General features: G+C 52.9%; 1 protein-coding gene across 5 annotated transcripts in view; it reads left to right on the forward strand.

Moving 5' to 3' along the window:
- The window catches only part of PODXL2 (podocalyxin like 2), a 32,818-nt gene that overhangs the window by 17,955 nt on the left and 1,674 nt on the right, over positions 1–13,189 (forward strand). For 2 of the 5 annotated variants that reach the window (XM_082345246.1, XM_082345245.1), the window contains exons 3-6: positions 3,537–4,258; positions 4,900–4,974; positions 10,489–10,645; positions 10,931–10,992. In XM_082345246.1, coding sequence (XP_082201372.1) covers positions 3,537–4,258; positions 4,900–4,974; positions 10,489–10,645; positions 10,931–10,992 — 1,016 coding nt within the window. Of the gene's footprint in view, positions 1–2,907; positions 2,956–3,536; positions 4,259–4,899; positions 4,975–10,488; positions 10,646–10,930; positions 10,993–13,189 lie in introns of those variants that run through there. The other 3 variants (XM_082345248.1, XM_082345249.1, XM_082345247.1) reach the window with 3 other exon arrangements.

The raw sequence follows: 13,189 nt of genomic DNA on the forward strand, positions 1-13,189 counted from the left end.
GAGACTCTGCATCGTGACTGGAGGCCCTGTTCTCTCCCTGTGGGGACACCCTGGGTGTGGGAGGTGGAAGGTGGGAGACGGGCTCAGCGAGCAGGCCTTGCTCTCTTGTCCGCTTCGCCAGGCTATGTGTTAGGTGCTGGGGACACAGGTGAAGAAGATCCCCCTGCTTGTCCAGAGGAGCTTGTAACCTAGTGAGTCCTATTTTATTCTGTTTAGGACAGTAGACGAGTGGTTGCTTTCAATATTATTTGTATAAGACACATTTGTCAAAAGTGTCTCCAAAGCTTAGAATATCCATGCTAGAAAGAATCTTAGAAATCTAGGCATGGGCATCCTCATTTGTCTCAGGAAAAACTGAAGCCCAGGGTAGCTGAGGAATTTGCCGTTGCTCAGACAAGCAAGGTGGTGGCAAGCCTTCTGGCTCCCAGATCATGTCACCAACAGCATGACCACTGTGACCCCTGTGTTTGGCATGTGTCAGCATCAGGGTGAGTAGAGGGGTTGTCTGGTCAGCTTGCCCCTTGGGGACTGTCCCGCCCCAGTGGGACTCTGTGGGTCAGTGCCTTGCCATTCTGCCACGGTCCAGGCTCTCTCTGAGCTGCTGGCTATTTACAGTGCTTCTTGAGGGTTTCCAGTGCTTTTTGCCTCTGGATTTCACTGTTTCTGTTAATGGAATGGCTCTTCCCACAGTGCTCACTTCCTCCCGTTAGCCAGCTGCCTCTGCCCCAGGGCCAGCTCTTGCATCCGTTCCTCTCTCGTCACTTCCACTATTGTCACTCCATTTATCTCTCCTGATCCACTGTGACAAGCCCCTAACTCTTCTCTGCTCTCTTCCATCCCCTCCTTCATCTAATTCTTGTGCATTGCTGTCAGATTAATCCTCTAAGAATGAAATTGCACGATTGTAAGGGCTTTTTGTATGTTTTATTGCCCAAACACCCATCTGACATTCTGTTACATAGATTCCCGCCAGGTGGTCAGCCAGCCCATTTCAGTCATGTTTTTATTTTGCATTTCAATTTTAAACAGGTCTGTTATAAAGTTCTTACTTCTATTGAAGTAAAACATTTTTGTTCTTCTTGTTTTATGGTATAATTGTCTCTTGAATCTCTGAAGATGTTAATGATCAGTTCTTCAAAGTGCTTCTTTTTTTGACAAGATTAGCCCTTCTCTCAGAGGCCAGTTGCTTTGCTTTCTCACCCTCATGCTTTTTCCTGAGCCTGGCTTTCCTCAAATGTCTTGTGAATCTTGACTGTTCTTCCATGTTTGTACAGGTGGTACTAGATTGCTCAGTTTTAGGGGCTGTCATGGGTTTCCTCAGCAGTTCTGTGGTCACTGTCCCACCAGCAGGCCTCAGCCCAACTGCTCTGTGTGGGGAACAGGTCAGCTTCCCTACAGAGTGTGTGCAGGGGTGGAGGAGGGGAAGATCTTAAATTACTAAGTCTCTGCTGCCCTGAAGAGTATAATTAACAACAAAAGTGGGGTGGTGGACTGTTTTAATTATTCATTTAAATGTTATAGTGGGAGTTCAGTGATCAGCTTCTAAAAATCATACTTTTTCTTATGAAAAGTAATAATTCTTAGAGCCCTCTGGATCCTTGTTCTAATTTGAACAATTGCTCTCTAGGCCTGCTTCCCAGCTTCTGTCCTGAGATTGATTTTCATGACATTTCTCTTGTATTTCTTGATTTCCCATGTCTTTTTGGATTTCTTGGAGAACTTCCTTAATTCATTCTCTCAGAATCTGTGGATAAGAAAACCTTTAAGTCCTTACATACATGACAGTGTCTTTATTTTGTAATCACATTTGAATGATAGTTTAGTTGGGTATAAAACTCCAAGTTCAAAATAAGCTTCCCTCAGAATTTTGAACACATTTTCCCTTCCTGCAATCTAGTGTTATTAATTAGAAACTTGATGATGATTTGATAATCTGTTTCTTGTTGCTTTATAGGTAGCCCTCTGAGAGTTGGACTGTCTTAGGAATGAGGCTAGGTGTGAGTCTCTTATGATTCACCTTGTTTATTACCTTTCCAACATGAGGATACATGTTGTGAGGCCTGGGAACTTTGTTTGGCTATTATTCTCTCCATTTTATTTCTATCTTTTTGAAAATCATATTAGCTAGTTGCTAGACTTCGTACATTGATCACCTATATCTTTTAGCTTTTCTTTCCTTTTGCTTTTGTTCTGATGACTTTTCCTTGATTTTTCTTCTAGCTGTTCTATCGAATTTTCACATTTAAACAATTGAGTTTCAGTTTCCAAGAAGTTTTCTTTTTTAAAAATTACTTGATTTTCTTATTAGCCTGTTCTTATTTTAGGGATGCAATATTTTTAGGTCTTTCTGAGGATACTCATTAGAATTTTAAAAACTATCTTGTGTTCCCTGAGTTTTCTGTTCTGTGTCCTTGCTAACCCCGCAGTAGTTCTCTCTCCTTAATTCTGATGGAAAGAGAGTCCCCCTCCTCCACTGCTGACTTTTCCTGTGTTTATTTTGGCTGAGGGATTATCTGATCTTATGATCTCATCTGCTTTCCATGTTCCCAGAAATTTATCTAAATTTTTTAGACTTTCATTTTGACAGTGAAAAAAAAAATTCTGTCATATGACAGAAATTTGGGAGGAGGAGAATGAGCAGTTCAGTCACCACCCTAGACCTTTCCCAGCCCTCTCAGTTCTACGCAGTATTTCAGAACTGTCTTTGATATTTATTATTTTGAAACAAAATGGCAGCCAATAACAGTTGCTACCTAGATATAGATTCTGATATTTGAATGAATTTCCAACAAAACTGGTCTGTGCTTTTCACGTGTCATTATCCTGACGGGGCCTGGGGTGCGCTGAGAAGCCAGATGTCCTGGTCTCCAGGAGACCTCCGTATTCTACTTCAGAGTGTCATTCCAGGGATGGCAGGGAGAGGAACCTCCCCTTCCACCCGCCGGCAGTGGCCCCGTGAGTGCTGGAAGGCTCCAGACGCTGGGTGGGCTCAGCCAGTGCCCCTCTCTGTTCTCCCAGCATCTTCCATTTCCCAGTCGGGACCTGATTTACAGAATAAGAGCACTGGCTAGGGACAGTGGTGGTCATCTGTGATCAGAGGGCTCTCAGACCTCATTGGGGGGTTTCACCTGGAAGACCCCCACCCCAGCCCATTAGAAAAGGGGTGGAGGGTCGTGATGGGGTCTCCCGGGGAGAGCCCAGACAAGGCACCTTAGGGACCCTGTGCGCCAGATGTTAGCGGGCCACCTCCGGGGAGCGTGTAGGCTTCGCACCTTCCCGTGGTCATGGGACTTCAGTGGCAGATTTGTGTTGTTTTATTCCCATGAAGGAAGTGAGGACCAGCCTGGTCTTTGTCCCCCCAGTCTGTCCCCACCAATCCAGCCTATTTCCCACTCCTTTCCCACACGATCAACTGTCCAACCTCCCCCCCCGTTCCCCTGAGGGTCTCACGGTTCTTTTTATCATCCGTTCAGCACGTACTCAGCAAATCAACGAATGATGAAGCTCGTGAATGAACTCTCCATCTCTGTCTGTAGATTACGGTTTTCCAGACCTGACTGAGAAGGCTGGTCCCATAGAGGATACCGGCCAGAGTCAAGAGGGGGCGAGCCTCCCGTCTCCCCTGCCCAAGATGAGCCTGGTGGAGCCACCCTGGCATGTGGTCCCCGGAGAGGAGGAAGAGGAGGAGCAGCTGCTGCCTGTGACCAGGTCCCAAGAAGAATCCCAAAGTCAGGTCCACGGCTTTCCTCCCACCGGCAGCAGCCAGACCCCAGGGGCCCCCGAACACCGGCACGAAGAGTCTGGGGACCAGGCCTCCTCGGGTGTGGAGGTGGGGAGCAGCATGGAGCCGAGCCTTTCCCCGCCCACAGTCACCCCAAGTCCAGTGACCCTGGGGGGTCAGGATGTGGCCGACTGGGGGGCAGGGGGCACGGCGCTGCCAGCCGCAGGGCACGGGCTAGAGTTGGAGGCCCCTCGGGAGCCCAGTGAGGAGGCCACTGCGGGAACAGCTGGCTTGGCCGGCCGGCCGGGGGAGGGACCGTCCCCGGCCTCGTTCCCTCAGACAGAAGCTCCCAGCGGGGCTGAGGCCTCAGACGAAGACCCCACGCACCCTGGAGCCTCAGCCTCTTTCTCACTGGCCCCTGGAGACCTGGAGCTGACACCTTCCTCTGCTGCCGTGGGACGAGAAACCCTCAGCCAGCTGCCCCAGGAAGGGCAGACCGCCGACGCTCCGTCTAGAACACCCTGGGACTCCACGCAGGTAAGTGAAGGTGCTCGCGGGCTGCCCGGCCATGCCCAGCTCGCGGCATGGGGAGGGCTCTGCTGGGCCCCGGGACAGCGGGTGGATCCCGGGCAGAACTTCGGGGGGCACAGCTCGTGGCCCAGCAGTGGGCGTCCTCTCCACACTGAGGTGCACAGGCTTGGCACCCCCGCCCAGTCGTCATGGGTTCGGGTGCCCTCTGCTCGTCCCAGCCGCCGAGGGTGGGTGCTGGCAGCGCTCTGGCCAGCCCCACCTCCACGGCCCCCACCACTGTGCAGTTGCCCCTGCTCTCCTCCTCTCCCGCCCACCCCGACGCCAGAAGGAGAGGAGGGGTCCCAGGTGGTCAGCTGTGCATCTGGCCCACAGGCGTGCTACTGTTTGCCCTTGAGAACATTACACATGAGTTTGCCTTCAAAAGCCTCTAGGCCGGCGCCTGCAGCCGGGCCCCTGTGACACGGCTCCCGCCTCCACTCCCTGCAGGCATCGGGTTTGTGAACCTTGGCCGGGTCCTGGGCATGTCACCTTCCGGAGGCTGTCTGCTCTCACCCAGCTGTGACACCCGTGCCTGGCCTCGCCCTCCTAGCTTCTCACAGGGTGCTGTCCACCCTCCCTCCAGATGCCCTTCCTATTTCTTTGCACAGGTGATCTGCAAAGACTGGAGCAACCTAGCCGGAAAGAACTACATCATCCTGACCATGGCGGAGAACGTGGACTGTGTGAGTGCTGGTGGGGCGGGCCAGGCGGGGGTGGGTGGCCTGGCCCTTCGGGGGCGGGGGGGCGGGGAGCCGGCTCCCACCAGCGTCTGAGAAAAGAGTGCTCTCGGGTTTTTAAATCCCCAAGGCTCTTTGTGCTTGCCCCTCTCTGTTTTTGATTCTGTGTGTGATGTCGTCTGTCTCTGAGGATATTGAAATTGTTTTTTAAAGAGTTGTTTTCTACCTGTACGGGATGCTTTCCCCATTGGTTAGTTTTGTTCTCAATTTTCCACGTGCGTCCTCTCCTCAGATGTCTGGCGGCGTTTGTTTGGTGCTGTTTAAGGAGGGCCAGCAAAAGCTGGTCGGAAGCTTTGAGCCTGGGGGTGGGCTTCACTGTAGCTTCTCTGGAGGGTGGTCTGGCTGGGCCATTTCATTTGAAAATTTCTAATGTCAGTGTCTTTAGGACCTTCCTCTTGGGTGATTAGATTCTTGGAAAAAGGAACTTCTGTCCTTCAGGGAGGGTATGGGGCTGGTCTCCAGGGCTCTGGGAGCAGCTTGGGAGAGGGCTGTGTTTCTGTGTTGGGACACATGTGCCTGATGGGTGAGTTCATTCACTGCACCCATTCGCAGTGTGAGCCCCTCCCACAGCTGGGTCTTGTGTCCTCAAGGTCCGAGACCCTCCATTTTACCATCATTGAAGAACAAGCTTCCGGTCTTCTGCAGGGAGAAGGGATGTTTGTCAGCTGTGCGGTGTCAGGGGGAGCTAGGGATCCATTGCTTCTTAAACCCCCTCTCAGTGTGGTCCTGTGCTGGTGCTGTTTCCGTTCTCTCTCCCAGGGGGAGCCGGTGCTGCTTATCCAGGGCACTTGGCAAGTCGGACGAGGAGTCTGGTCGCTGCGCAGCTCTCCCCGTCCGGCTCAGCATCTGGCTCTCTGGGGCTCGCTGAACTGGGAAACTAACTCACCCATCCGCTTCCGGTGATCACGTGCTGTGGCTCTTGTCTCCTCTGCTGTTTTGTTGTGGTTTTGTCTTTGTGGTTTTAGACCTTAAAAAAAAACCTTCATTCTTGTTCAGTGTGTTTGGGAGAAAAGTTAAAGTACATGCACACGTTTAATCCAAAAGTGACCAGTGAGGTGTTCTCTTTTTCCCAGCATCTTTATAAAGTGATAGATTGTAACATCGTTGATGTGTTTTAATCCAGGGCAGTTATTAGTCTTGCTGATGCTCACTCTGTTAACTGGAAAAAAAGCGCAACGTAAGGGCTGTGAGTCGAGTTTATTCAGTGTCTGAGGACGGTGGCCTGGGAGACAGCCTCTCGGGGGGACGGACCAGGATACACATGAACTTCGGTGACGAGGATGCCTGCAGCGGAGACCTCAGGAAAAGGTCACTGCTGGCCTTGAGGACCAGATGTCTCAGTTAATGATTTGAGTGCTTTTCTCTGTGTGGGACAATGCAGGAATCTGGGGTCAATGCCATTCTTCCTTAGTATACATTTTAACTCTCTGGGGGCCCATATATCCAGACACAGAATGCTTCGTCCTGCATTCCTCTCAGAGTGTAGGTCAGCGACTGCAGTGGCTTAAGACTTGATCCTTGTGGAACTGAGTGGCGGGCAGCCTGCTTTGCCTACAGCCCCATCTTTGGCCAGTGAAAGCCTCAACTCAGAGTTGGCTTCTGAGTCCTTTTGACCAACCTTCAGTGTTTGATAGTTTCCCTGCTTTCTGTGTACGAGGATGTTCCGGGCTGTTCTTGAATGTTCCCTTCCCCGGACACGGAATCAACATTCTTCAAGGAGCCCTCATGGCTTTTATGGGGACTTGAGACTCTGGAATTTGGGGTGCACATACTTGAACAATGAAGTCTAAAGTTAATGTCTCTGTTCTCTTCCCAAAGAACACATAGAAGTTAAAATGCTTTCATTCTGCTTTCCCTGTTTTTGTCTGGTTTGTTATTCTCATTTAATACTTGACATCCACCTAATTAGTCAATATTATTTTTTACGGTGGATTTTTTAATTGTAAAAAAATCTAACATAAAATTTATCATTCTAATCATTTTTAAGTGTACGGTTGTGTTAAGTACATTTACATTATTGTGAAACAGATCTCCAGAACTTTTTCATCTTGCAAAAACTGCAATTCTGTCCCCATTAAACAACTCCATTTCCCCCTCTCTCAGCCACCCTTCTACTTTCTGTCTCTGTGAATCTGAGTGCTCTGGGTCCTCGTGTTAGTGGGATCACACAGTATTTGTCTTTTTGTGACTGGCTGGTTTCACTGAGCATAATGTCCTCAAGGTTTGTACCAGTTGTAGCAGGCATCAGAATTTCCTTCCTTTTTAAGGCTGAGTAATATTCCATTGTGTGGATGGACCACATTTTGTTTATCTGTTCATTTGCTGATAGACATGTTTTAGCTGTTGTGAATAATCCCGCTATGAACTTGATGTACAAATATCTCTCCCAGACTCTGCTTTCAGTCCTTTTGGTATATATGCAGAAGTGGAATTCCCAGATCATCTGGTGATTTTATCTCTAATCTTTTGAGGAACTGCCATACTGTTTCCTGCAGCAGCTGCACCATCCTACATTCCCCCCACAGTCACTTGGAGGAGTTGGCGTATAACCTCAGGGCCTGGACCGTAGCAGGGGCACTGGGGCCCCTGCACTGGGAAAAACAGTGTGACGTGCAGGGAGGGTCACCTGCCCAGGAGTCAGCAGGGAAGACAGGTCACATCCTGAGTGTGCTACACTCGAGGGGCGTCCTCATGCCTCACCATGTACAGCCAGAAAAGCGCACGGGTCAGACATGTGCAGCGCAGCAGGCTGTCACATGAGGACACAAAACACGGTCGGCAGCCCCTGAGGCCCCTCTTACTCTCCCTTCCAGACACTGTTTCCTCAAGGGAACCATCTTATTGGCTTGTAATGCCATGAATTAATTTTGCATGCTTTTGAACTTTACATAAGTGGCGTCATTGAGTGTGTAATATTCTGTCTGGCTTTTTGTGCTTCAACATCTTTTGAGATTCACCTGTATCGTTGCGTGTGTTGCCGTGTGTTCACGCTCGTTCTCTTTATCCCTTTGACTGGTGACAGACGTTGGGGAGCTTCAGTTTCAGGTGTTGTGGATCTGCTGCTCTGGAGGTTCTGGGACCTGCGCTTTGGCGGGTGGGCACCCGGGCACATTCTGACGGGTGGTGCCGTGGGGTCATCGTGTACGCGTACGTTCACCTTCACTGGATGCTGTCCAGAGACTTTCCACGGTGACCGTGCCAGTGAGTCTGCGGCAGCGCCTGGGTGCTCTGGGGCTGCCATGTCTGCCGGCCATCGGTGGTGTTTTTCATTTTAACCATTTTGCGAGGTATGTGGTGTGGTGGCATCACTTTGTGGTTTTACCTTGCATTTCCCTGATGATTAACAAAGTTGAACAACTTTTCATGTGTGTTTTAGCCTCTTTTTGTCAAGTGCCTCATCAGCTCTTTTGCTCATTTATCGACTGGGTTATCTGACTTTTTATTTATTGATGTCTGTAAATTATTTATATGTCCTGGATATGAAACCTCTGTCTCGTATACATATTGTAAATGTTTTCTCCTACTCTGTGGGGTGCCTTTTCACCCTCTTAATAGTACCCTCTGATAAATGGATGTTCTTAATTTTTTTTAAACTTCATCATAAAATACTCCAACTTATCAATTTTTTCGTTCATGGTTAGTGGTTTTGGGTCCAATTTAGAAATGTTTGCCTACTCCAAGGCCATGCTTGTTTCTAAAAGCTTTAGATCTGAAATGCATCTGAAATTGACTTTGGTGTATGGTGTGAAGTATGAGTCCAGGTATGATTTTTCTTTTCTGCTGAGATATCCAGTTGTCCCAGCACCTATGATTGAATAAGTACTTTCAATCCTCACAGTAAGCCCATGGATTTAGGACCGATGCCCACATTTTCAGATGGGGAAACTGAGGCTCAGAGAGGTACAGTATGTTGCTAAAGGTCACAGAGCTGATAAATGGCAGAACCAAGATTTGAATCCATACTTGATTCCAAAGCCAAGGCTTTTTCCTCAGGCCACTGACGCTCAGTTCCCATCTACAGAATAAATGATATGAAATACCTAGTCATCAGACCCTCCCAGAACTGACTTTGTGGGTCTAGGGCTTAAGCCAGGCAAACATCTGGACCCCGAAAATGGGGGGTGTGCGCAGGTGGTGGAGCACAGGGCTGCAGCCCACACACGCGCGGGGGGGCGCCGCCCCAAGGAGGGCTCAGGCACGGCTTCCCCTCCCCTGCACGCGCGCACCGACGGTAGCGGCCATTTCAGGAGCTGGGGCTTCCCGAGCCGCTCGCTCGGGCCACCTCCAGGTACCAGCCTTCTCCCACGTGTGGAACTGAGCAGGCTTCTCTTAGGCTGCTGAGCCTAACGCTCGTGAGAGCCTGCACTGGGCACTTGCCATGGCAGCAAGGCACTTCGTCACGTTGGTAGCATGGCAGCCACGCTCCTTAGCTTGGGCCCCAGCAGAAAGGAGAGCCCACAGGGCTGGCCTGGAGAGACGCCTGTGTCTCAGGGGCAGAGACACCTGGCTCGCGGCCCCGCGGCTGGGAGCATTGGAGGCAGGAGCCCACGTACAGCAGGGAGGGGCTGCTGGGGGCCAGGGGTCGGGGGACCCGGCCCGAGGAGGGCCTATTCCCAGATGGGCCAGGAAGGGACCGTGACAGGCCGGGAGCCAGAGGCAAGGCCTCCTGCCCCGTGCCGAGCTCCTGTTCAGTGCCAGCCTCTCGCTTTTGTTTTTAAGTTGTGTAATTACCTGTGTACAAGCTGAAGGAAGTCTAAGCAGCACAGGAGTGTCAGATGGGAAAGAAGTCTCCTTTCCCCTTCTCCTGCCCCTCCCTGCTGCCAGGGCTCTACCATGATGGCCATCTCTGCTAATTCTCCTGGTCACCGCTGCACCCTGCGAGGACGCAGACGTCTTTTTTTTTTTAATCTATTTTATACATATTAGTGTATGTATGTCAACCCCAATCTCCCAGTTCATCACCCCCCGCACCCCCCCCCCCCGCCCCGCTTTCCCGCCTCGGTGTCCACACATTTCTTCTCTACTGCAGACTCTTTCTTGACTCCCCAGCTTTGAGCCCTATCTCTCCAGTGTCAGGCGGAGGGGAGTTTGGGGAGGATGCCTCCCGCCTCTCCTCCCGTTTTGGTGGCCGTATTGACGTGCACTCTCTTGTCCCCCCACCCCCCACATACCCGTCCCTCACGTGACACGTCTGGACGCTCAGGCCCCGCGTGAGTGCAAGAGGCCAAGGCAGGAGGGGGCACCTGGACACCTGCAGGGACCAAGTGAACTTGGGTCTTTCTGTGCCCACTGTCCCCCGAGGCTGGGCTCACAGCCTCCTCCGCGGTCCGCAGAGCTCCCTGAGCAGCCCCTCTGGGCAGCCCGCTGGCCTTTCCCGGGTCAGAGGGGCCCAGGCCTAGAGGCTAGGGTCGGGGGGCGCCACCCCTCACCGAACGCGGGGCTTTCTCTCTGCCCTCGTAGGAGGTGTTCCGGCGGCACCGGGGGCTGCAGCTCCTGGCCCTGGTGGAGGGGGTGCTGCCCCGCCACGGCAGCGGCCGCCACGGGGACTGGCACATCTCCCTGAGCAAGCCCAGCAAGAAGGAGCAGCGCCTGCTGATGGCCTTGGTGGGCGAGCAGGGTGAGCGGGGGCTGCGGGGAAGGCAGGCTGAGCCCTAACTGGACTCCCTGGTCGGGAGGGAGGCGCAGGCCCATGTGCTGTGTGTGGTGGGGGAGGGGCCGTGGGTGTGGCTGCCGGAAGCCACACCCACCATAGGTGGGCCAGCGGGTGGGCAGCAGGTGCAGGTCATGGTGTGCGTGGGCTCCAGGCTGGGGAGTGAGGCTCGGAGGCTCAGACAGGGGGTCCGAGGGTCAGGAGCCCGAGCACCGCTGCGTCCAGGGCTGCACTGATGGTGCGTTTCCCCAGGGGTGGTGCCCACTCAAGACGTCCTCTCCATGCTGGGCGACATCCGCAGGAGCCTGCTGGAGGTAAGAGCGCGGCCGTGCTCCCTGCACCCCTAAAACTCTGGGGCGGGGCTGCCTTCCCTGAGGCGTGAGGGCCTGCGTGGCGGGGTGCGGCCTGAAGCAGCTCTGGACAGCTCCTGTCTCCGGTCTCCGAGGCCCAGCTCCCGAGGAGCACGGAGCTACCAGCTGCGGTGTGTGCGACATGTGACAGCAGGCGCAGACCCAAGCCGTGGAGGGAGGTGGTCAGGAGAGGACGCAGAGGGAGGGGCCCCCCCGAGGGGATCTTGGAGGGTAAGCAGAGTTCTCTGGTGGATGGCGGAGAAGCACCACGTCTGGCCAGGAAATCGTGCAGAAGCCTGGTGGGTGGGGAGAACGTGGCGCAGTTCCAAAAGGCACAAAAGAAAGTGTCACCAGGCACTCCCCACTGAGAGTCGCGGCGCTGGGCCAGCTCGGGAGCCCCGGGGCGGGGGGGATGGGGGGCGACCCAGGCAGTCCACCGCACACCTGGCCGGCCCCAGGGACCTGGGCTGAGGAGACAGGCTGGCCGACCTCTACTCCAGATCCACCTTCCCCAGAGGAGGAAGTGCAGTTCCTCACCTCCCTTCTTGAGGACAGCCCGCGTCCTCCAGGCCCCGTCCACTCACTGGAATCCAGGGGCCTTATCAGTCCCCTTAGTTCTCGAGAGCCCTGCAGTATTTGTTTTTTTGTTTTTATTTATTTATTTATTTATTTATTTAATTTTTGGCTCCGTTGGGTCATCGTTGCTGTGCATGGGCTTTCTCTAGTTGCGGCGAGTGGGGGTTACTCTCTGTTGCGGTGCAGCGGCTTCTCATTGTGGTGGCTTCTCTTGTTGCGGAGCACGGGCTCTAGGTGCGTATGCTTCAGTAGTTGTGACACGCGGGCTCAGTAGTTGTCGCAGGCTCAGTAATTGTGGCACACTGGCTGAGTTGCTCCGCGGTATCTTCCCGGACCGGGGCTCGAACCCATGTCCTCTGCATTGGCAGGCGGATTCTTAACCACTGCGCCACCAGGGAAGCCCCTTGCAGTGTTTTTAGTTTGTTTTTTATATATTTATTTATTTGGCTGTGTCGGGTCTTAGTTGTGGCATGAGGGATCTTTAGTTGTGGCATGTGAACTCTTAGTTGTGGCATGTGGGATCTAGTTTCGTAACCAGTGATCGAACCCAGGCCCCCTGCATTGGGAGCGTGGAGTCTTAGCCCCTGGACCACCAGGGAAGTCCCTCGAGAGCCCTCCAGTGTTTGTTGACAGAGCTGAGGCACACGTGCACGTGGGCCCCGCCTCCTTATCTAGTCCACGCCAGGCTGGGGGTGGCCTCCGTTGTGGTTTGCGGCTTTTTGATAAGTGTGCTGAGTGCCAGACTGGGTTCTCTCACTCGGCCCTGAGCACCACCGCGGGGTTGTAAGCAGTAAATAAGGCCCCCTGTTGAGTACCGTAGGTGCCCCATTTAAGACGGGAGCTGAAACCCAGAGCAGGGAGGTGACTTGCCCAAAATGGCACAGCTAGTGCGTGGCCGAGCCAGGCTTTGGACCAGGCCTGAGAGATTCAAGAGCCTAGGCCTTTCACCGTGATGCTGTATCTACACCACCTGGGTAGCCATGGGGGGCCGGTCCAGTTGTGAGATTTGGGGTTCATGAACACTTGGGGGCTGGTGGAAACTTGGGTTTAACCTTTTTTTACAGACCCTTCTGCTTCTTCCCTCCCCTGGGTATTCTGGCTTTACCGGATGTTTCATTCAGACTGATTCGGCCGAAAAGCATGCTCGGTCTTTGGACATATATTAGTGGGCAGATTTAGCACGTGCATTGGTGGTGAATCTAGCAGGAAAACTGAGCCTTGATCACTTAAAAAGTGAATAGAGAAAGTACTGGAAATATACAGGTGGTTCACAGGAAGAAGAGCTAATACCTGGCTTTAGAAAGGGGCTCCCAGGTCTCTGCGCCAGAGCCAGTGGATGGCACCCTCACCCTGGCACCTGTCATGTGATGATGGCGCCTCGCCTTTCCTGCTTTCCTCCACCTGAGATGCTGATTGTGGAGAGCGTCTGCCTGACCCGGTGGGGACAGAGCAGCCACTTGGCCAGAGAAGGCCGCCCACTCAAGACAACCCGCAGTGTCGGGGGGGGGTGCTGGGCAGTAAAATGACATTGGTGACCACTCCAGTGGGAAGAGGGAGGAAGCTGGGAGACTGGGAGTGGCCGAGG

Source organism: Balaenoptera borealis (assembly GCF_965194805.1).
Source record: "Balaenoptera borealis genome assembly, chromosome: 12".
In the NCBI taxonomy this organism is placed as follows: Eukaryota; Metazoa; Chordata; class Mammalia; order Artiodactyla; family Balaenopteridae; genus Balaenoptera; species Balaenoptera borealis.